We start from the raw sequence: 21,028 nt of genomic DNA, 5'->3' as shown, positions 1-21,028 counted from the left end.
AGATGTGTTGAAACATTTTTGTTGATAGTATTTTTAATTCGGTAATTTGTATCTGATTAAGGCTGCATATTTTGTACTTTGGACTAGAATTCCAGTCAACTTCGAATTCTGGTGATATTCGAAGTAGGTTTCAAATCTGAGGTTTATTTGTTAATAATAATGTTTCCAAGACACCTTACACGCCAGGTAAGTTAGAAAAAAATAAGTATTTGGGGTTAAGTTTATAAAAAATAACATTTTTAGTTTTCTGGCCAACTTAGAAGGTTTCAAAGTACATTAGTTATAGCAGAACATAATAATGAAACTTTGTCGCCAATAACTCAAAATACATTAACGGCAGCTAAAAAATTGGGTGGTGAACTAACAGTTCTTGTAGCAGGAACAAAATGTGGACCAGTATGACCATTGGCCTTTAATAATTAGAAAAAATTATAATATCAATTTTTAGGCAGCAGAAGCATTGGCAAAAGCAGAAGGTCTTTCTAAGGTTCTGGTAGCTGAAAGTGAAGCTTTCAAAGGATTTACAAGTGAAAATTTAGCTGCCTTAATTGTTGCCACTCAAAATCAAAATAAATACACTCATATTGTTGCTGGTGCCTCTTCTTTGGGCAAGTCCTTAATTCCAAGATTAGCAGCCAAGTTAGATGTGTCCCCCATATCAGATGTTATTGGAATTAAATCTGCAGATACCTTTGTTCGCAGTGTATATGCTGGCAATGCCATTCAAACTATTCAAGCCATTGACCCAATAAAAGTTCTTAGTGTCAGAGGAACCAGTTTTGAACCAGCAACATTAGGATCAGGTTCAGCTGCTATTGAAAAAGTGCCTACTGATGGTTTTGATACTAAACTAACTGCTTTTGTTAGTCAAGAATTAAGTAAATCAGACAGACCAGAACTAACTAGTGCAAAAGTAGTAGTTAGTGGAGGTAAGTTATCAGTTATTGAATATTTAATCATCATAAAATGGTGGAACTATTATTTTAGGAAGAGGCTTAAAATCTGGTGATAACTTTAAGTTGCTATATGATCTAGCTGATAAATTAAATGCAGCTGTTGGTGCCTCTAGAGCTGCTGTTGATGCAGGATATGTACCAAATGATTTGCAAGTGGGCCAGACTGGCAAAATTGTGTGCCCAGTAAGTAGCCCAGTAGTTTTTTCCAAGCACTTCTACTGATCAGACTGTTAAAAATAATTTTGATAATTCCAGGATTTGTACATTGCTGTTGGGATTTCTGGTGCAATCCAACATTTAGCTGGAATGAAAGACAGTAAGCTGATTGTTGCAATTAATAATAATCCTGATGAACCAATTTTCCAAGTTGCTGATTATGGTCTTGTAGAAGATTTGTTTAAAGCAGTTCCAGAAATGACTCAGAAGTTATAATCTGTTATGTAACAAGTAATATATATACATATCTGTTATAAAATTTTCAATAAAAATATTTTATTTATAATAATTGTTTATTTAAATTCGTATATCTACGTTGTGTACACTTTCAGATTTAATCTCCTAAGGAGTTTGTGCCTAAAAGATTTGTAAACAAGTCATTAACTGATGTAATCTGGCTATTTTAAATTCAGTTCAGCCTGCAATGTATTTCGATAATATATAAAAAAAACGTCGAAATTTAAAATGCGCCATGTTTGACGTTTATGAAGTTTTAAAACCGCTGTCTGAGCATTCGTCTTTTTTTATATCATGTTTAAATAATAGTTTCAGTAAGTTTACGAGTCAACTTGCTCTGATGCAGAAAAAATGCTTGGGACTAAATTGTTATCTAATGTATCATTCTCATGATGGATTGAATCAACATTTTGTAGAACTTTTTTTTTGATTGACGTAGTATGTCCACTCCAAACTCTTTCCACCTCGCCAAACAATTTCAGTAGCGAATGCCCCCAAAGGCATCTGAATCTTCTCGTGATATCGTCTTATGTACATAACTTAATTTCCATTACTTCGGATGATTAACACCATGAAGATTCAAAAAAGTAGTTGAAGGTAATCGCGGTAATCTATCAGTCAACGATGAAATTTGTAAAAAGAATAAAATAAATATAGCCGCCTTGATGACGCAGTGGTAAAGGCGACAGGACGGCGACCTCCTATTGTTGCGATAGCCGCGAGTTCGAATCCTACTGAGGCATGGTCGTATATTTATGTTTGTGATTGTCCTAGGCAAGAGTGTAAAATCCGACAGGGAAAATGATCCCAGTCACGCCATTAACCAGGCTCGGTTAGACCGGATGTCTTCTGGGATGATTTCTAAAGTTGGTCATTCACCATTCGGTAAGCTTAATGCCGAGAACGGTGGTTCGGATTTCAGGCCAATAACTCATTCGGCTCTTCGTAGCCTCATTCTATCATAGCCGACACTACCCCGTCGTGCTCTAACTCCTAATTGTCTCGACCTTCTCCGGCGAGCGATTAACTCATGTACCGCAATCTGCGTGGTGTGATAACGACGCCACGTCCTTGCCTGGCCCTTGTGCCTCTTAACGGTGTTACCGGTTACGGGCACCCTCCTTACAACAGTAAGAAGTATCAGTTAGTGGGTAGCCCAGAGGCAGCCTCCACATAACCAGTCCAACTCGCTTATTCTTGCGGGTCTTCCCGACCAGGTATCCGTAACAGGATTCCCCTACCCGGTTCCAGGCCAAAAAAAAAAAAACGGTGGTTCGGAGTCCACGTTAAACTGTAGGTCCAGTCCAGATAAATCCCTAGTTGGTAAAAGGAGACTTTAAAGTATACGTAAAAAAATTAATAAATAAATATAGATAAATAACTGGGCCATTTTTATTTTGTCCACAAATTATGGTTATTTTATAATAAAATTCATTGTATTTCATTTTAAACCATTTATTTCTTACAACAACCTTAACAACTGTGACTATGGACGGAAATATATCACTCTTATTTTTAAAATTACATAAATGATTTTATAATTATACTAAGTGAAAAAATACAGGTCAATATAAAAATACAATATATATTTTCTCTATAGTACTAGTTTAGTGCAGGTAACAATATATGATTGAAAATATAAAATATCACTGGTTTTGAATTTGTTAATATTATAATTAAATTAATTGCTGTAACTCTAATTTGAACTCCACATATCCAAAAAACACATGATCATATGTATTAAAGGTTCCGGTGCTTCTATCATAGACATATGACTGGCATTAGGGAGTAACTCCAAATATGCCCTTGGAATTGTCTATGAAGAAATTAACATGAAAAAAAATCATAATGTTATATAAGTAACATACCCTCTCCATCTCACATTCTTGGACTAGTGTTACATTTTTATCTTGTAAACCATGAACAAGTAATGTTGGAGCCATGATTCTCCTGTGGAATGCAGCATCACCTTCAGGCCAACATTGCCCCTGAATTAAAAAATCCATGATTTGAGGTGGAACTGTGGTTTCATCTTCACAGGGTCTCAAGTGTTTCCCTCTTGATGAATAAAAAAAACTTCTCTTTACTCCACAATATAAAAATGGATAACAAAAAAATGAAGCACAACCATATGGTGATATATTGTTAATATCTGCTGGTGGTGCTAAAGGTGTTGGTCCTCCTCCACTTATTAACACCAACTGTGCTATTTTGGTTGCTTTATGAGGATATAATGCTGTTATTAAACTACATCTATAAATAAACAAATGTAAAAAAAATAAACTCATAGAGATACTCAAATACCCGTAAGAATGGCCGATCAAAACACATTTTCTCTTTTCTTCTTTCTCCATAAAATAATCAAAAACTGTTATTAATTGAAGTAACAAGTTTTTAAATTGATAACAACCAGCTTTTGTAGGAGCTGAGCTAAATCCATGACCTATAATATCAGGGGCAACAACCTCAAAGCCTTTCATCGAGAAACTATGCATTAATATACTCCACACTTCAGCAGATGAGCCTAGACCATGAATAAACATAATTAAAGGCTTCTAAAATGCATCAATATTAGTTAAATATTAAAGCAATATTAACAGAGTATAATATACATGTTTTTTATGAACACAATTTTTATGAGAAATGTTAAGACTAGATTGTAGAAATATCCTATTATAACTTTCATCACATTTTCCTTTTTTTCTCATTATACATTCAACATCATCTTCGGAAGTTTCATAGGCATAGTTATCCACACCACCTTCTTGATTATGTTTCTTTGAATACTCTTGAAATGCTTCAGTTAATGTTTCTTTGATCAAATTTTCTATGAATGTTTCAACACTGTGAAATAAATGTGGAACTAGTTCAGGACTAAAAAGACAATTTATAGTTATATTTTGAGAGAAAATAGAATAAGATACACTTTACTTTAAAACTCACATATTTGACTTAATATCCCTTTGTGATGTTATACAACTAGATGTAATAGAAATTCTGGATCTTCTGAATGAACAACTACAATGTGTATTTCTCATTGGTCTATTTTTTTCAAACCAGTATTCTCCTGTTAGTGAACTTCTCTTAGATGAAATTTCATCATTATTGTACATAGAGTGCCTAACTTTTTCTGGATTTAAGTGGACCACTCTTATTTTCACTTTGGAATCAATAACAATAAACTTATACTCTTTTGAAGGTAAAGGGTCACCTGGAGACACTTGGTTTACCTTGTTAAATGGCCCAAAAAAACTTCTCCATGTATCAGTCACTTTAGGGAAACATCCATTGACCGTGGAGGTTATATTTTCGGTCATTTTTATATTACAATTATGTCACGCCCATGGTAATTCTTCAGATACAATTAATAAATGTTTTCAATTACAACTACCTACACATTCTTAAATGCTCTACTTTAATTGCTCATATTACTAAGATTAACTGTATTAAATTCCTTTCCATCAGGTATAGTAACTGCTGTTACTTAAAATAGTACTGTTTAATTCTGGTTGAATATAAACTCCAAAATGGTATAATACTATTAAATTATTTAAGAATGATCATTTTTATGGTTCAATACACTTTAAATTTTTTTAAATTATTCAAATATATACCTTGACACCTGTTGTCACAACCTTTTCTATTTTGCTCATTTTTCAAAATAAGGCTCGTATGTCTGAGCTCGAAATATAAACAGTTACAACACAGTAACAACAGTATTTTTTATTTATTTCATTTTAAATAACTATGCCAACGATAGTTATAATAATAAATGATTATTCAAATAAATGTTAGCAAAAAAACAATTCAATCTGATTAAACTACATATATATTGTATTTCGAACGTAAGTCGTGTATTATTTTGTGCCTAGTATTCAAAAACAACCGTTAAGTTTCAAATCACTTCCTATTTAAAATGTATTTTTTTTTAAATATCTATAATTGTGATAATTCTAATAGCAATTTATATTAAAATAAGCAATTTATGTTTTTAAACATAAATATACTTATATATTATTTCGGCTTAGCAGCGCCATCTTAAGTATTAATACTTCAACATAAAGTAGCACAGTATTCTAAAGTTGCCAAACTTTTTTTCCAATTTAGTTTGGTAAATTTTTTGATAGAATGCGCTGCGAAAAAAAACGACGTCAGGCGTCGAAGGAAGCGACGCTGGTGGAGACATCACCAATGATTTCTGAGCAGGGCTTCCACAAAAATACAGGCCGAGGCTGATAACATTATATTGATTTTTCAAAACGTTTGTTGAACCAATCAGAGTTGAACTATTTTTAAAGGGTGAGGTTGTCGTCTGGTTTTTCTAAGCTAGTGCAAATTGTCTAAATGTGAAGTGATAGTTTGTGTATATATCTTTAGCGAGCGAAAGCTCGCGGGATCGGCTGATGCAGGTGGCTACGCTTTTTCGTGAGTCTACCACCTTGCTGGGAGAGACTATGGAATCGGGTGGAGGAGGAGCACCATCAGATACGGGTCCTGGACCATTATCTTATGACAACTATAACCACCCGGTGAACTTTCCCAATAAATATAAACTGTGAGTACAATTTTAACATAATTGTAACTACTTTGGGTTTATAAAAATGGCATGTAAACATTACAATATCATACGTCTTCCAATGTAAATTTTGAAAATAATTATTTATATGAAAACTATTCTTAATATACAACGTTGTTTTTAAACTATAAATACATTTTTTTGTTTCCTCCCTTTTTAATACAATAATTGTGATATTTAATACAATGTTAAATATAATTTTAATAATGATACATTTTAAAATACTATGTGGATATTTATAATCATATGGACTGTAATTGTAACACATTTGAAGTACTTGTATTTTATACAGTCTTCGTTTTTTTAGTTTTTGAGTTGAAATTTTTATAATTTTTTTTCAGTAATATGAAATTAGAACCTCATGATGATGGTTATGAAACAAGTGCAGATATGTTGTTAAATCCGGCTAATTTAAACCATAATCATGATGTTAAAAGAGAGAAAATGGATGACCCATACAGTTTTATTGATGATGATCCCATTCCAATGCTTCCATCAGTTCAAGGACCCCCACACATGATGCATCCTTTACCACCTCTTAATAATCAAATTTTACCTGGACCTAAGAAAAGAGGAAGAAAAAAGAAAATTAAGCCTGAGTGAGCTATACAGCTATTTTTGTTATTAGCTGTTATGTCATACCCTTATAATTTGTTATAGACCAGGGGAATTTAATCAAGATCTTAATGGGGGTATTCCTAGGCCTATAAAAGAACGAAAGAAACATGATAGGTTTAATGGTATGCCTGAGGAAGAAGTTTCAAAACGAACTCTACCAGATCATCTTACTGAAAATTTAGATATTATTATTGTACGAAAATATTGCATGCTCCTACTGTTATGTATATGTATGATTATTTTTAATATTTTAGATTGGTATAAATCCAGGCTTGTTTGCAGCTTACAAAGGTCATCATTATGCTGGCCCAGGAAATCATTTTTGGAAGTGCTTATATTTATCTGGATTAACACCACAACAAATGTCAGCTGATGAAGATTATAAGTTACTTCAGGTACTAAAATTGTTGTATTTTGATGCATGTCTATTTGTATACATTATTTTAATTTTTAGGTTGGCATTGGGTTTACAAATATGGTTCAGCGTGCCACAAAAGGTAGTGCAGATTTGACTCGAAAAGAAATTAAAGAGGGTAGCCAAATTCTTTTAGAAAAATTAAGAAAATTTAGGCCTAAGATTGCTGTGTTTAATGGCAAGTTAATTTACGAAGTTTTTTCTGGGAAAAAGGACTTTAAATTTGGTAGACAACCAGATTTGGTTGAAGGAACTAATACAGTAAGTACTAATTTTACATCTATATTTTTAATATAAAAATGTATAGTCAAGTAAAAGAACTTTTGCCATTATCTCTTGTTAGGTTATGTTGATTCATATCAAATTTGTTTTAATTATTTTGTATGCTATTAAACTAAATTCTAAGTGGTAATTTTATTATTATTAATAAAAAGTCATGAGCATAAAACTTCAGAATTTATGTAATATTTATGATAAATTGTACTTATTACATAATTTAGGTTATATACTAAACCGTTTCTTATATTATTTATAGTTACAATATCAACATATTATGCTTTTTTGTGCAGTGTTAAAAAATTATCTCCTATTTTTTATTTACCTTTCTACAAGTTTTTGAAAGAAGAAAGCATACCTTATATAATATATCATAGTTCAGTAGTTAAGATTTAAATTTTATAGATATTCATCGGAATATCTTCTAATGACTGGTATTTTAAATTTATTGCTGTTAATTGAATACATATTTAGTATATAGTATGCACTATAGTGGTACTGTATCAACAGATTACGCCTAAACTATTTTTTATGCATTCTGAAAAAATATTCTTTAATTTCTAGGATTGTTTAATTAACTTTCGATATTTTTAAAAATTAACAAGTACACCTTTTATAATATGTGATAGTAATTAATAATTAAGTTAAAATAATGGTTGTCTAAATACCTCCTGAAGGAGGGAATTTTCAGTTAACTTCATCTAATTCAATTGTAAATGTAGTTACGTGATAGTTTATAAACAGTAAATTATAATATGATATTTTTTACCTTTTTAATGTACTTATGTTAATCAATATTTTCAGCATATGTGGGTAATGCCGTCATCTAGTGCGAGATGCGCTCAACTTCCCAGAGCAGCGGATAAGGTTCCATTTTACGCCGCGTTGAAGAAATTTAGGGATTACTTAAATGGTCTCATTCCTGAGATCGATGAAAACGAAATGGTGTTTAGCGAACCAAAAGTAAAATCGTGTTATGAAGCGGAACCAAAAGCTGACCTGTATCCGACGGAATTAACCGATATTAGCAATGCTGTGATTAAAAATGAAGACGGTACAATTGTACCCTGTAAAAAGAAACGGGGTAGACCGAAGAAAATAAAAGTAGAAGGGGAGGAGCCTCCGCCAAAACCGGTGGTGAGGAAGCCGCCACCTCCACAAAACGGTAACAATTGTGATTTTCCTAAGAAAAAAAGAGGTCGGCCTAAAAAAGTGAAAATGGATAGTGTGGATGGTCCCCGAATTGAAAATAATGCTCCTGCCAATATGACGCCATGTTTCTCGAATCCATCACCCATACAATCTCCTAACAGTTTTTATCCTATGGGTTCTGCTATAACTCCACCAAATAATCCGGTTAGCATGTATCCAGCTCAACCTCCGGGTTATAATCAATCTCCAAGGCCCCCGTATAGTCAAAGCCCTCGACCTGCCTACAGCCAATCGCCAAGACCCGCTTACAGTCAGTCTCCACGACCTGCCTACAGCCAATCTCCTAGGCCAGCATACAGCCAATCACCACGTCAGACCTACAATCAGTCTCCCAGGCCCCAGTATAGCAATTCTCCTCGCCCCCCATACGGGAGTCAGTCTCCGCGACCGCATTCTCAACCATTCACACATTCAGATCTCAGCTCGGAAATCAGTGCCGCCATCAGTTCGGAGCAACTAGGCTCGCCAGCATCACCGATCGGTCCACCCGATTTCGAGCCGCCGACCAGTATGGCCGAAGACGCTGAATGTCGTCTAAGTCCGGCACCATCAACGAACAGCGAAAATCCACATCATTATCACATGAGTCCCGCTCCATCGACCAACGGTGAACAACCTCATCACTATCATTATCAATCGTATAATATGGATCCGCCAGCACAGGAAACGCAGTATCAAAATCAAAAAAGTCAAGATATCACATCGAAAAGTTTGTCTGGCTTAGAATCACTTGTAGATCAAATCCCAAGTATAACTGACGGAGAAGCTCCATTAGGTGAGACACCTGATCAGTATTCCGGTCAGATGAACAGCTACCCTGTATCATCTTCGAGAGCTAGCCCAGTATCATATAACTACCCACCGTCATCTGGATATCCGTTGTATCCAACGCCAACCTGGAGTGGACATTACGAGCCTATGCCGCTAGGTTACCCACAAATTCCGTATGCCCAAAGTTACGGGCCGGGAATTCACGTACCCAATCCTAACTATCCTTATTACAGTTATCCTCAACCCACTCCACCACATCCTCCGGGCTACCCTCCTTACTTAGGAGGATTTTGATCGGTTTCTGTCGCTGTGTTTTCATGTTGTGTACCTGTAACATATGTTCGGCTAGTACCTAGCAAGTCTGTCCGCTTCAGTACATAGTATGGGAAATTTAAGTGACTTTTTTATGCGTGAAAAGTGATTTCCAGAAATGTTTCACATTATTCACGTTGTATTTTCGTTAACGCAGAAGTATTAAATAACCCATATTTTGCTGTTTGTATTTCTTGAAGTCGCTTGTCTTGTTTCTTTCTAAATACTGGTTATTCATGCAGGTATTTTCCGACGCACATCATTTCTATTCAGTTGTTTCAAGAAAAACAAATGGGAGACTTAGACAATGTAGATAGGAAATGTAGTTTTAAGCTAATTTGTTTTTTTCTCAGGTTCACTATTTCCATTTTATTGCATTTTCTAACGGTTTCTGTTAACATATCATTGTTGCTTAATCAAGTATTGCCTGGTTAACTCGTTTGAAAGTAATGCGTAAAATTTTTGCTTCATCACTTTTCAGACATATTCTCTCTGTAAATGTTCTACTTTCAATGTAAAGTTTCCCATATTAAACGATGGTCACTTGCATTATGAAACCAGAGACTTGCACAGGGTAAATGGTGATATTTTTTTGTCATAAGTATTTTCTCTAAACTTTGGATGTTAGTTAGGCCGAGGGTTTGTGCATTAATCTACATTCGGATCTCAAGTCGATTGCATGTGTGTTATTTGAATGTTTGGCACTGGACTTATACACACTTTAAACGAGTGTATTGAATATTTACATCAGAACAAGCGATTTTATTTATATTATTATTATAAAGAAAATCGGGCCGTGCAATTCAGGAAAAAGTTACGTTCAAATTTTGACTGTGATTTTTACATAATGAATGTTCCGTTTGGCTTGTAGAATGAGAAACTAGTGGCTTTTTTTTCAACTGCAAGCTAAATTTGTATTTTAAGTAGTTCATTAATATACGGTAGAGCTCAAGCCTTATTTGCATTACTTTAGGGCATGTTTTAGTTCCAATATGATGCTTTTTTGAAACTCCTGGTGAGTTTTACATAACACACAAAGAAACTAAAATAAATCCATTGTTTTTTAGTTTTCTTCTTATCTATTTGAGCGCTGCAATATATTAAGGCATCTATGTTTAGTTTGTATATTATATATTTAATATAGGTTTGTTAGTATTTTTATTGGCCAGTTGTTTATAACCGTTAAATGCTTATTAGAAAATTATTTTTGTTTATTTATTTATTTATTTAATTTATTTATTTGGACGAAATCTAGTCCATTTAATCTAGTCTCATTAAATGTAGAATAGCAGCAAAGTGACTATATATATATAATGTATGTATATACTCACTAAAAGTTCTTAATATATGGTGCTTTTAAAATATGCTTTTTATGAGCATAAGGTACTGCAAGAGAAAAGAACTTAGTATCGAAAAAAAAATTATCTGATGTATACATTCAATATAAATAATTTGTCGTAAGGAAAGAAAATGGTTTTGTTCGGACAGAAATTTTTACTATTAATCTCCAAGTGTAATGTCCAGGGCTGTGTGATCCCATCATATAGCTGCAGCTCATTAATGTCATTATTTTAAATAAACATTTGATCTTTAAAAAAGAACATATTTTCCCCTATTCCTGGTCCTCTCCGACGTATGTGTCCTACATATCTTTGCACTAAAAACGATTACACATCTCATATTGGGATGTAAGAGAGATGGAAATAGTGATTTGACCAATAAAACTCAAGGTATTTGGATGATATGGGATTGAATTGATTGATGAAGTGTATTTCCTCGTAGCTTGTAAATAATAATGATATACGTAAAAATTTGTAACTTAATATGATATTATTTTCTCTATTATTTATTATAGTTCTCATATAATAGGGAAAAAATTGTAATTTTTGGGAGAATGTGCTATTGGTGTTAAAACAATTTTTCTAATTCTTGACTAGGCGATCGTAATATATAGACAATAAGTTACGACACTTTTTATATTATTTTTTTTTAAACAAAATACAGGGTTTGTAGAGTGCAAAAACTATGTCAGTCACTTCTCGATTGATAAAACAAAAAACATTATATTTTCGCATTTTTCTGAATACCTTGCGTTTCAATTTGTAGTTCTTGAAGATCTACAAAATACGAACCAAATTAAAGAAGAATACATTTCAAATTTTTAAGCTAAGTAAAATTGAATTACTAATTATTACTGTATTTGTATGATAACTTTGGATTTTATAACTTATAGTGTGTTCGTAGATTTAAATTTTTGAAGTTTTTTTTCTTTTAGTAAATGTATTTGTATGAATTATTTCCGCACTATTTCCCTCTCTTTGTTTAAAATTTATTCGCCATCAGAGTTGCAAGTGGTTGTTGGTTTTGATAGTCACCGAACTGATATTTGTTTATATAATTTTTAATTGTTTATTGTGTTAAATAATCAAATGTATTGTTTTATATCTATGAATTGTTATATATACGTATAATACTCAGTTTAATTTACTTTTCGGAAAACTCTCCCATAGTTTTTTTGTACTTTTAAACAGTATTAGCGTTTTAAGAACAAAAAAATAAATTTTGTTTAATTCTAATCGTTCATTTTTTTATCTTTAAAATTACTACCATTATAATATACAATGTGTATTTTGTAGGTAGCAAGAGCATATTTTTGATAAAACTTATATAATTACAAGACCTGTTTATACTCTAAAGTAACCGGAAATTGCAACCGATGTTTTCTGACGTCATAGGAGAAAAATACCACCAATATTTTAACCGCCTTCCAATTGAAAGGGTTTCCCTTTGTTTTCCTATAGCTGTCAAAGTCATATGGTCTGTCAAAACAGTCAATGCAGCATTCATTGTCATTTTTTGTTCTTAGAGATAATTAATATTATTAGAAAGTTTAGCCAAATGTTTGTCTGCTAAAAACTAAATGATATATCAGTATACGAAAATTATTAAGATAATATCTAAAATGGGTTTCAAGGGATTTACCATTACAAAATCATGATGGAGGTAGTTAAAATCATTTGTAAATAAATGCAGGATAAGCAACAGAAGAAACACAAAGTAAATATAACAAAAAAAGATGGGTAACTGTTTAAAAAGATCTACAACAGATGATATATCCCTTTTAAGAGGAACTGACAGTGTTAGAGAGGCATCTTCAGATCCTGTTGGACCACCAAGTTACCAGGTAAATGTATAGCTAACCAGAACAAAAAAGATTAAAAACTATTTGTTTCAATAAAGGAAGCTTTCTCTGTACAAGCTGCTCCGCCACTATATCATCCTTCTCCTAGTGTTACAAGATCTGTAACACAGCTGACTGAAGAAGAACAAATTAAAATTGCTAAACGTATTGGACTGATTCAACATCTTCCAACTGGAAACTATGATGGATGTAAAAAAATTAGAGAATGTGTAATATGCATGGGAGAGTTTATGGTAATATATTTTTATAGATAGATACTTATATTGTTGAAAGTGTTTATATAGATAGGAGATGCCCTGCGATATCTTCCCTGTATGCATACCTATCACATGACGTGCATTGATGATTGGCTCATGCGCAGCCTCACTTGTCCTAGCTGTATGGAGCCTGTAGATGCTGCTCTGCTCACTAGCTATGAGACCAACTGACGGCCAGTGCCTTTTAGATTATAAAATTGAGTTTAAAATCCAGGTAAGTAGGCAAATCTGGAAAATATTCATGCGAGTGATACATATCCAGTTATTCTGGAGTTTTGTTAACGTCATGGATTTGATAGAGAGCAGCTTTTTAATTTTAAATATTCTGATAAGTGTGATATGTTTATGCATTAAAACATCAAATGAAAGAGTTACTGATGCTATGTATATTTTGTATATGATAGTCTGAAGAATATTATTTTAACATCACATGTGTATGTGATATAGACTAAGCATTCTTCAGTATTTTAAGGGCAAGATAAGGATATATATATTATTAATAGATTGAAGTTTCCAGATTTGCCTTGCTATTTGTAATACAATTAGTAAAATACTGTGATCAGAACTACTTGTTGGTATGAATGTATCATTTTTAGTGTGGCTGTGAAATTCTTTTATCTCTGAAATAATCATACTTATATTATTCTGATTTGCATCAGTGTTACATTCTCCAAATTATCTGTATGAAATAATTATAAGTTAATTCTTTGTATAATTGTCTCAAAGCACATTTAAGTGTATTAATTTTCATATAATATTAAGTATTATTTCTCTTAAACCAATGTAAACCATTTATTTAGAATGTAAAAAGGAAAATATATGTATGCAGTTAGTCATTTTTTAGGTGGTGATAGTTCTTGTATAATATTTATAAATCAAAATATAAGTACTATGCTTATTTTACCTAAAATAGTTTAAAGCAGTGATCATCTATAGAATTTGTTGTTCAATAACTTAATAAAGAATGTTAGAATTTGCTTTTGATTCCTTATATGGGTTATATAGTTAAATATTATATCCAATTTTGCAATAAATATTATTCAAAGTCATAATAACTTTTCATTTTATTTCGTTCCTTTTCCAACTCTCATCGTTCAAATATTTGTAAAATCACCAATTTTATTGTTTAATAAATTAAAATAATTTCTTCGCTTCTAGATCGGAGCTATTTTACAGAACCTTGTGAAGGGCCTAATATCTTGATTTTAACTGATAGAATGTTGTCTATATGTTGGTATCTTCTAAGATCTATAAAGCATCTGTAACGTCTTCCCTTATAAGGAAAAATTCTTAATAAGAGCACAATACAGATATTACTAAGCCGTAAATCTTAACTCTAAAAATAAAGTTATATTAATATTATAATGGAACAAAAATTACTAGAGATACATGTTATATTTATTTCCTAAATAATAAATACCTATAACTGATGGATAATTAAAAAGACTAATAGCAATATTTATAACAATTTTATTTAAAAAAATAAACAAATGTCAGAATTTTCTAATAGGAAACTTTCACACCCTGTATACCTTTGCAGGTACTAAGTACAAGAAACTTAATAATAAAAAATGTGTGGCAATCTCTTAGTAATCTAGTATATTAGCCTAATGTTAAAGAATATTTTTGTTACGATATCACATTTTTAATATCTATAATAAAATATCTATCTTTTAATTTATGAGATATAAATAAATACTTCACTTATAAATATTAACTGTTATTTCCTTTATTACTATTTCAGCCTTATTATACAGTATTTAAGCTCACTACTGAGCTTGAGCCCACAAAACATTCAATCTTTGGCTTTATTCAAATATCACAAAATTTACACGAAAGCTATATTTCTTCTTAAGTGAGTTTCTCAACCCAATAGTCATTGTTAAAGATATTAAGTTATTATTTTAATGCAGAATTATAGCATTCATATTAACATCCCTATGCCACACATTAAACTGTAAAATATACATCATTTAAATTTACAAAATATTCAAACAAACAAATACCAGTTTCAATAACTTAAAACTATCAAATCTGATATAATAAAATGTAACGAATTATTTGATTTATATAAATTACTCTCTGAACTCAGAATTCAACTGGAAATTACATTTTTCACAAACAGCATGAACAGATAATCCCTGACATATTGGACATTGAGTCATAAGTCTCTCTGCAGTTTCATTTGCTTCCGACTCATTATGCATCATATAGCTGTCAGCTTCGTTCTGTAAACTTTAATGAAAATTATATATATATATATATATATATATATATATATATATATAATAAATAATAATATATAAATTATATTGTTTACATTGTACAAAATACATACCTTAACTGCTCCATTTCCTCATGAAGTTGCCTCATTATATCGGTTATTTCCTCAGAATTAATCAAATCTGCAGCTTCTTTATCAGCTAAGAGTGCATTGCGGATTTCATCTAATGATTCATATTCTCTATCATCTTTTAAGGCAGCTCTAACACGATCGACACTTTTACTTCGAGATTTTCTTAAACGTTCAATAAATTTCTGTAAATGAATAGATTTTTATAATATCGATCAATAGCATTAAACAGAAATATACATTCAATTCAAAATTGTATTATTATAAAGAAACATTAAAATACACACGTTACGAATATCAGTTTTTATAGAATCGGCTGACGTTCTCCGGTGAGTTACAGCTGATTTAGCACGCTGTAAACGCTTAGACGATTCTCCACTGGACATCTTTTAATACAGTTTAACTTATAAAATCAAAAAATTATAAGGGCCAAGAAAGCTAAATAAAATTTTCAAATAAAATATTAATGTCAACGGCCAATATGTCAAAATTTAAAATATGGCTAACTTGATTTAAAAAATAGCACGTTCAGAAATATCATTTTTAAGAACGTACTTCAATAATGAAATCATTTTAAACTAAAGCCATAAAATATAAAGTAAACTCGGTTTTCTATGATTTGTCCTTGTAACACAATATTACTATAAATAGCTTTTAGAAGTTTTATAATATAATTTTTAATATAACTACAGATTATATTCACAGAATTGAATGGCATCCGTCTAATCATTCTGATTTGATTTTCATTAAAATAAAACACTGCTAATTGTTAACATTTAATTTACAAATACACAACTAACTTAACTAACAAATAAAAATATCAATTGAAACGTTATTTATATAACTATTTAGAAAACAACTATTAAATTAAATACCAAATTTAAATACAATTTTATGAATGACTATCAAAAATGCTAGGACTTTCTCATTGTTAACATTGTATTAATTTCCCAAACAATTCGCCTTAAATGATCTATAATTTCTTTCAACTGTTTGTTTTTAAGCACAACTTGCTCCATAACTTCTTTACTCTCTTCACAAGCTAATCTGTAAGCTTCAGAATTCTTTTTTTCTTCATGTTTTGGATCCAATTCATCTTTAAAAGGTATTAAGCTTTCAATGTGTGCATACTCCATTCCTTGTATCTGACAATTTTCATTGCACTTTTCGTAAATTAATCTCAGTCTTTTAAATAAAACTCTTATTGTGCGTAGCAATTCTTGGACTTTGGCCTTTTTTTCATTACTCGCTGTTGATGATTGAGTAGTACCAGCTGGAGGCTAAATAAAAAAAAACTGTAATAAGTAAAATATAGCAACATTAAGCTAAAATAAAGACCTGGATAGTTTTTAATGTTTGAAATACTTCTTGTGTTCTACTGACAATATCTTGAACAGTTTCTTGACCCAATCTGCATAATGAGGCTGTGTTAAATTCTTTAGATTGTTGTTGCTGTTGAGGAGTATGAGATGATGGTGGTGTAGGTGCCACACCTGGTGTTTGAGATTGAGGCATCTCATGATGATTTAAACCAGGATTAAATTCTTTAAAATAAATAGTGGTCAATATTATAATAATGTCAATAGTGGTAAAGAAAAACCAGAATTTTAAAATAAATACATACCATTCATCTGCGCATTGATGGGACTCATAGCACCATTCATTGGATTGCTCATTTGACCCATCATAGGTGCAGCTAATTGAGGAATTTGAGCTCCCATTTGATTCGGTAAAGAGTTTTGCATGCTTGCTGCCAATGCATTTTGCATGGGTCCTAAAATATACAGGACTTTAGATCAAAAATATTATAAATATTTAAAAAATACCATTCATTTGTGAATTCATAGAATTCATTGCTCCATTCATTGGGCTATTAATCTGGCTCATTATTGGATTACCTAATTGAGGTAACTGTCCTCCCATTGGATTTTGCATAGCATTCTGCATTGCTCCAGCTCCCATAGTATTTTGCATGGGACCTTATTAAATATATATCACATATTAAATAATAAAATTGTGTTATGCTCATACCTGGACCGAAGCAATTTCGAAGACCACTTTGAGTATTACTATTTAAATTTTGCATGAAATGATGTTGTGGGGCAGCCATATCATTTAAATTGATATCTATCACTGTAAAATCTCTATTTTATTTAATAAACCGTATTAAATACAAATATTAAAAATTGTTGATAAATAATAAATTTTGAAGTAAGACAAATGACATAAACACTAGGAATGTCAATGCATATTATATTCGATCTATCGATAAAAACTTATTTTTTCAAAGTATCGATAGTCATAAAAGGAAGTGTCAAAATTTTAGTTTCATAGTTGTAATATCTGAATTTGTGATATTTGTTTTGAATGCTAATTAATAGTAACAATTATACAAAAACTTAATAACAGAATAATTTTTCGATAACTTATGCGCAGAGGTATGATACCTATCTTGCTTGAAGATAACCCTACTATTTGTTGCTGTACTATACATAGGAGATTGCAATTTTATTGAAAGAAACTAATTATAGGTAAAAGTTATTTTTTGAATTTTTGCCATAATGTCCTATGCTGGACGTGTTCTCATATATGGTGGCCGTGGAGCATTGGGACTAAAATGCATTTCGCATTTCAAGGCAAATAACTTTGTAAGTTTTATGAGGAACTACACAAAATTTTCATTCATATTTTCTGTTTTTAAATAATACTTAATTGCAGTGGGTTGGAAGTGTTGATTTGTCTGAAAATTCTGAAGCTCATTATAGCATAATAGTAAATAAAGATGAGAGTTTTGTGCAACAGGTATTTATCTCATAATATTTATTATTGATTATTCATATTATTAATATTATTATTTACAGGAAGCTTTTATTGCTTCTGCATTGCAAGAAGGTTTGAAAGGAGAGAAACTGGATGGAATCTTCTGTGTTGCTGGTGGATGGATTGGAGGAAACGCTAAAAAGAGTACAATAAATTAATTTTTATAATTATATTTTTTAGTATATTTGTTATAGATTTAGCAAAAAATAGTGAACTAATGTGGAAACAAAGTGTATGCAGCTCTTTGGTAGCTGCAACATTAGCTACTAAATATTTGAAGGAAAATGCTATAGTTCAGTTCACAGGAGCTAAAGCAGCATTGGACCCTACACCAGGCATGCTTGGGTATGGAGTAGCAAAAGCTGCTGTGCATCAGTTGACAAAATCTCTAGCTTCTGATAACAGTGGATTACCTCAAAATACTACAGTTGTTGCTATATTACCGGTAACTTTAGATACTCCAATGAATAGAAAGTGGATGCCTGATGCGGATCATTCCACTTGGACACCTTTAGACTTTATAGCTGAGTAGGTACTTTACACCATCTGGCGAATATGTCCTAATTATAATATATATAATTGTTGTAGTTTATTTCTAAAATGGACCAAAGGAGAAGGAAAACCAGCTAATGGCAGTTTGCTGCAATTGCTTACGAAAGACTCTAAAACTGATCTGGTGCCAGTTTAAAGTAATACATGATATTTAAAGGAAAATGTACCAATTCCAAAAGTAAAATAAATGTGACCAAGTAATCTATATTGTTTTAAGTTTTTTTAATTGTTTCATATGATTTATAAAATGTTATTTAATGATTAATATATATATACAATTGTAACTATAATGAAATAAATATATTCAAACATTATATAAGTTTTAAGGATTAATGAACACTTTAATGATTAAGCAAAATATATCATGGAGAATACCCTTGTTAAAATTATTCTCAGTACATGGGAAATAATTAATTGTCTAAACGTTGTTATTAATGATATATCTGACCTGATTGAAGGCCAGACTACAACGTAATTTACCGCTCTGGCCTAATTTTCAATGAAATGATTTGTTACGTGTTAGGAATATTATTTCTTTTCGGACAGATCAATGAATTAATCAAAATGGGTAATTATAGGAAAACAAAAGAACCATAAATAACATAAAATACACATGTATATATTCGTATAAAATACAGAAATATACATATTTTCAGTGATAATGTTCTTTGAATTACTTTATACACATTTGAAGAGCATATTTACATAATCTTTCAAAATTTACAAAATTAGATATTTATTCAATAATTATATCACAAGGATGTTTAGATTGCAATATGTTTTATATATAATATAAATTCTCTTTTTTTTAACAATTATATTAATTGCAAATACCTGGATGGACCCAACATTTTATGAATAGTTGATAAATAAATTAGCTGTTCTCTTATTAGCTTAAATTAATAAATTATATGTTCAACTTGTGTTTTGTTCTGTATAATAACTGCTAAGCATTATATACAACTAAAAATAATTAATCTAAATATACATAACAAAAGTTCAATTGATATACATCGATTTGTAAGTTATCTACAAGAACAGCAATTTCTACAGTCGGACCCTGTCAAACCCCATTATATTTCGAAAATATATCATTAACTTTGAGTATTCAAAAAATTTCAAATTCCATCCTATTACTCGTAGTCTTGTTAAATTATTACAAGCTAAAGTATTTTGCCTCTCAATATAGTACGAAAATATATATATTTTTTAAATTATTGAAGGCATTTTTCCCAAATATTATCTAATTTTGGATTAGTTTATTATCTAATTAAATGTCAATTTTTGGACGATACTGCAAAGTTAAGGGTGGATTTTGAAATCTCCATCTCGTTACATAAACAAATTTTAAAGTATGATCTTTTCCTAACAATTCATCATTACAAAGAATATCTATATCGCGATACTTTTCCATACCATTTAACACTTTCATTGCTACAAATTTTTTCAGATGCAATATAGTAGCTTGTGCTGAACATCTAATAAATCTTCTTTTAAGGGTCTTGAGATTAGAGCTAATGCATTCTAAACATACATTAACTTGTTCATCTTGTCTGTGATAATCTGCCTCTGCATGTGGATCTGCATCATGATCTCCATTTGTTTCTCCATTAGTTAGAGGTATATCTTTAGGATTTGGAAGACCCCTAATTTGATAAAATTCTTTTTCCCTATTAATTTCAGCTACAACAATTTGATTATACAGAATATTTGAAATAAATGAAGCTATATGTATTTACCTTTCTGTAAATTTGGTACTAGTTTATAAACAATATCTTGCATTGTTCGATCAAAACTAATATATTGTAGTGGATGTGACTGATGGATTACTATTTCACATGTTGGACAAGTGTTATTTTCTTCAAGATGCTTTACTAAGCAACTTTTACAAACTAAAACACACTTATTAGGTCCAAAATAACACATATGAAGGTATTACTTACATGTATGTAAACATTCTGTTACAGTAGTTGCATCAATTAAATAACCCCTACAAATTTTGCATGTAATATAACTATTTAATGTTCTTAGTTTAATTTTTCTTTCCATTGTCATAATTTACAAAAAAACATAATTTTAAGGAAAGAAAAATCAAAATACAAGTCATAACCCTATTTATTCCAACATTAATCACATTAATTTTCTACTAGAAGCTCTACTGTTAAGTTATATTTATTGTAATTTTAGAATTGAATATTCCTATCTTTCTCTCTCAATGCATTGAAAAGAAATGACAGGTAGAATAATTTGAGCGA

At 31.0% G+C, this 21,028-nt stretch overlaps 8 protein-coding genes across 10 annotated transcripts; 4 read left to right on the top strand and 4 right to left on the bottom strand.

Annotated features, from left to right (window-relative positions):
* The first annotated feature begins 27 nt into the window (after positions 1-27).
* On the top strand, positions 28-1,461 carry wal (electron transfer flavoprotein subunit alpha wal). The gene is made up of 5 exons (XM_076405470.1): positions 28-186; positions 244-396; positions 449-929; positions 988-1,139; positions 1,212-1,461. The coding sequence occupies exons 1-5, from the start codon at positions 160-162 to the stop codon at positions 1,386-1,388; spliced, it is 990 nt and encodes a 329-aa protein (XP_076261585.1). The 5' UTR covers positions 28-159; the 3' UTR covers positions 1,389-1,461.
* Positions 1,462-2,848: 1,387 nt separating this feature from the next.
* On the bottom strand, positions 2,849-5,075 carry LOC143197224 (protein ABHD8). Its single transcript, XM_076405466.1, has 5 exons — positions 4,353-5,075; positions 4,022-4,283; positions 3,714-3,964; positions 3,278-3,662; positions 2,849-3,225 (listed from the first exon to the last, which is right to left on the bottom strand). The coding sequence occupies exons 1-5, from the start codon at positions 4,724-4,726 to the stop codon at positions 3,106-3,108; spliced, it is 1,392 nt and encodes a 463-aa protein (XP_076261581.1). The 5' UTR covers positions 4,727-5,075; the 3' UTR covers positions 2,849-3,105.
* Positions 5,076-5,562: 487 nt separating this feature from the next.
* Tdg (Thymine DNA glycosylase) lies at positions 5,563-12,165 on the top strand. Its single transcript, XM_076405464.1, has 6 exons — positions 5,563-5,964; positions 6,327-6,584; positions 6,646-6,796; positions 6,858-6,998; positions 7,058-7,279; positions 8,099-12,165. Exons 1-6 carry the CDS (start codon positions 5,813-5,815, stop codon positions 9,569-9,571), a joined length of 2,397 nt encoding a protein of 798 aa, XP_076261579.1. The 5' UTR covers positions 5,563-5,812; the 3' UTR covers positions 9,572-12,165.
* Positions 12,166-12,400: 235 nt separating this feature from the next.
* On the top strand, positions 12,401-14,100 carry Rnf11 (Ring finger protein 11). Its single transcript, XM_076405465.1, has 3 exons — positions 12,401-12,773; positions 12,830-13,024; positions 13,076-14,100. The coding sequence occupies exons 1-3, from the start codon at positions 12,666-12,668 to the stop codon at positions 13,217-13,219; spliced, it is 447 nt and encodes a 148-aa protein (XP_076261580.1). The 5' UTR covers positions 12,401-12,665; the 3' UTR covers positions 13,220-14,100.
* An 874-nt stretch (positions 14,101-14,974) lies between these two features.
* Positions 14,975-15,879, bottom strand: LOC143196899 (uncharacterized). The gene is made up of 3 exons (XM_076404838.1): positions 15,689-15,879; positions 15,387-15,586; positions 14,975-15,283 (listed from the first exon to the last, which is right to left on the bottom strand). The coding sequence occupies exons 1-3, from the start codon at positions 15,785-15,787 to the stop codon at positions 15,124-15,126; spliced, it is 459 nt and encodes a 152-aa protein (XP_076260953.1). The 5' UTR covers positions 15,788-15,879; the 3' UTR covers positions 14,975-15,123.
* A 285-nt stretch (positions 15,880-16,164) lies between these two features.
* On the bottom strand, positions 16,165-17,724 carry MED30 (Mediator complex subunit 30). The gene is made up of 5 exons (XM_076404826.1): positions 17,433-17,724; positions 17,228-17,380; positions 17,026-17,175; positions 16,740-16,945; positions 16,165-16,681 (listed from the first exon to the last, which is right to left on the bottom strand). The coding sequence occupies exons 1-5, from the start codon at positions 17,509-17,511 to the stop codon at positions 16,316-16,318; spliced, it is 954 nt and encodes a 317-aa protein (XP_076260941.1). The 5' UTR covers positions 17,512-17,724; the 3' UTR covers positions 16,165-16,315.
* LOC143196892 (dihydropteridine reductase) lies at positions 17,704-19,087 on the top strand. Of its 3 annotated transcripts, XM_076404831.1 has the most exons (6): positions 17,704-17,839; positions 17,933-18,049; positions 18,120-18,203; positions 18,263-18,365; positions 18,416-18,749; positions 18,810-19,087. In XM_076404831.1, the coding sequence occupies exons 2-6, from the start codon at positions 17,963-17,965 to the stop codon at positions 18,907-18,909; spliced, it is 708 nt and encodes a 235-aa protein (XP_076260946.1). In that variant the 5' UTR covers positions 17,704-17,839; positions 17,933-17,962; the 3' UTR covers positions 18,910-19,087. The 3 variants fall into 3 exon arrangements, with proteins under 3 accessions (XP_076260946.1, XP_076260947.1, XP_076260945.1); XM_076404832.1 differs by lacking the exon at positions 18,120-18,203; XM_076404830.1 differs by having other exon boundaries at positions 17,825-18,049.
* A 284-nt stretch (positions 19,088-19,371) lies between these two features.
* On the bottom strand, positions 19,372-20,938 carry l(3)73Ah (polycomb group ring finger 3-like lethal (3) 73Ah). The gene is made up of 3 exons (XM_076404833.1): positions 20,717-20,938; positions 20,513-20,665; positions 19,372-20,456 (listed from the first exon to the last, which is right to left on the bottom strand). The coding sequence occupies exons 1-3, from the start codon at positions 20,826-20,828 to the stop codon at positions 20,044-20,046; spliced, it is 678 nt and encodes a 225-aa protein (XP_076260948.1). The 5' UTR covers positions 20,829-20,938; the 3' UTR covers positions 19,372-20,043.
* Between the last annotated feature and the right edge of the window lie 90 nt (positions 20,939-21,028).

The sequence above is a fragment of the Rhynchophorus ferrugineus genome, unplaced genomic scaffold, assembly GCF_030347505.1.
Source record: "Rhynchophorus ferrugineus isolate W39M unplaced genomic scaffold, kcgeb_rfMv2 rfM5, whole genome shotgun sequence".
NCBI lineage: Eukaryota > Metazoa > Arthropoda > Insecta > Coleoptera > Curculionidae > Rhynchophorus > Rhynchophorus ferrugineus.
This window is presented reverse-complemented; position numbering and strand designations above follow the sequence as displayed.

Coding starts and splice junctions, on each gene's coding strand:
- wal (XM_076405470.1), top strand. CDS start 160: ATGTTTCCAAGACACCTTACACGCCAG. Junction 187..243: donor CAAGACACCTTACACGCCAG/GTAAGTTAGAAA, acceptor TAACATTTTTAG/TTTTCTGGCCAACTTAGAAG. Junction 930..987: donor AAAAGTAGTAGTTAGTGGAG/GTAAGTTATCAG, acceptor CTATTATTTTAG/GAAGAGGCTTAAAATCTGGT.
- LOC143197224 (XM_076405466.1), bottom strand. CDS start 4,726: ATGACCGAAAATATAACCTCCACGGTCAATGGATGTTTCCCTAAAGTG. Junction 3,965..4,021: donor ATTGTGTTCATAAAAAACAT/GTATATTATACT, acceptor GATGCATTTTAG/AAGCCTTTAATTATGTTTAT. Junction 3,226..3,277: donor AAGAATGTGAGATGGAGAGG/GTATGTTACTTA, acceptor ATTTCTTCATAG/ACAATTCCAAGGGCATATTT.
- Tdg (XM_076405464.1), top strand. CDS start 5,813: ATGCAGGTGGCTACGCTTTTTCGTGAGTCTACCACCTTGCTGGGAGAG. Junction 6,797..6,857: donor AAAATTTAGATATTATTATT/GTACGAAAATAT, acceptor TTAATATTTTAG/ATTGGTATAAATCCAGGCTT. Junction 6,999..7,057: donor AAGATTATAAGTTACTTCAG/GTACTAAAATTG, acceptor TTTAATTTTTAG/GTTGGCATTGGGTTTACAAA.
- Rnf11 (XM_076405465.1), top strand. CDS start 12,666: ATGGGTAACTGTTTAAAAAGATCTACAACAGATGATATATCCCTTTTA. Junction 12,774..12,829: donor TTGGACCACCAAGTTACCAG/GTAAATGTATAG, acceptor GTTTCAATAAAG/GAAGCTTTCTCTGTACAAGC. Junction 13,025..13,075: donor TATGCATGGGAGAGTTTATG/GTAATATATTTT, acceptor GTGTTTATATAG/ATAGGAGATGCCCTGCGATA.
- LOC143196899 (XM_076404838.1), bottom strand. CDS start 15,787: ATGTCCAGTGGAGAATCGTCTAAGCGTTTACAGCGTGCTAAATCAGCT. Junction 15,587..15,688: donor TAAAAACTGATATTCGTAAC/GTGTGTATTTTA, acceptor ATTCATTTACAG/AAATTTATTGAACGTTTAAG. Junction 15,284..15,386: donor GAGGAAATGGAGCAGTTAAG/GTATGTATTTTG, acceptor TTTTCATTAAAG/TTTACAGAACGAAGCTGACA.
- MED30 (XM_076404826.1), bottom strand. CDS start 17,511: ATGGCTGCCCCACAACATCATTTCATGCAAAATTTAAATAGTAATACT. Junction 16,946..17,025: donor CATCAATGCGCAGATGAATG/GTATGTATTTAT, acceptor TTTATTTTAAAG/AATTTAATCCTGGTTTAAAT. Junction 16,682..16,739: donor AAACATTAAAAACTATCCAG/GTCTTTATTTTA, acceptor TTTTTTATTTAG/CCTCCAGCTGGTACTACTCA.
- LOC143196892 (XM_076404831.1), top strand. CDS start 17,963: ATGTCCTATGCTGGACGTGTTCTCATATATGGTGGCCGTGGAGCATTG. Junction 18,050..18,119: donor ATTTCAAGGCAAATAACTTT/GTAAGTTTTATG, acceptor ACTTAATTGCAG/TGGGTTGGAAGTGTTGATTT. Junction 18,366..18,415: donor TGGAGGAAACGCTAAAAAGA/GTACAATAAATT, acceptor TATTTGTTATAG/ATTTAGCAAAAAATAGTGAA.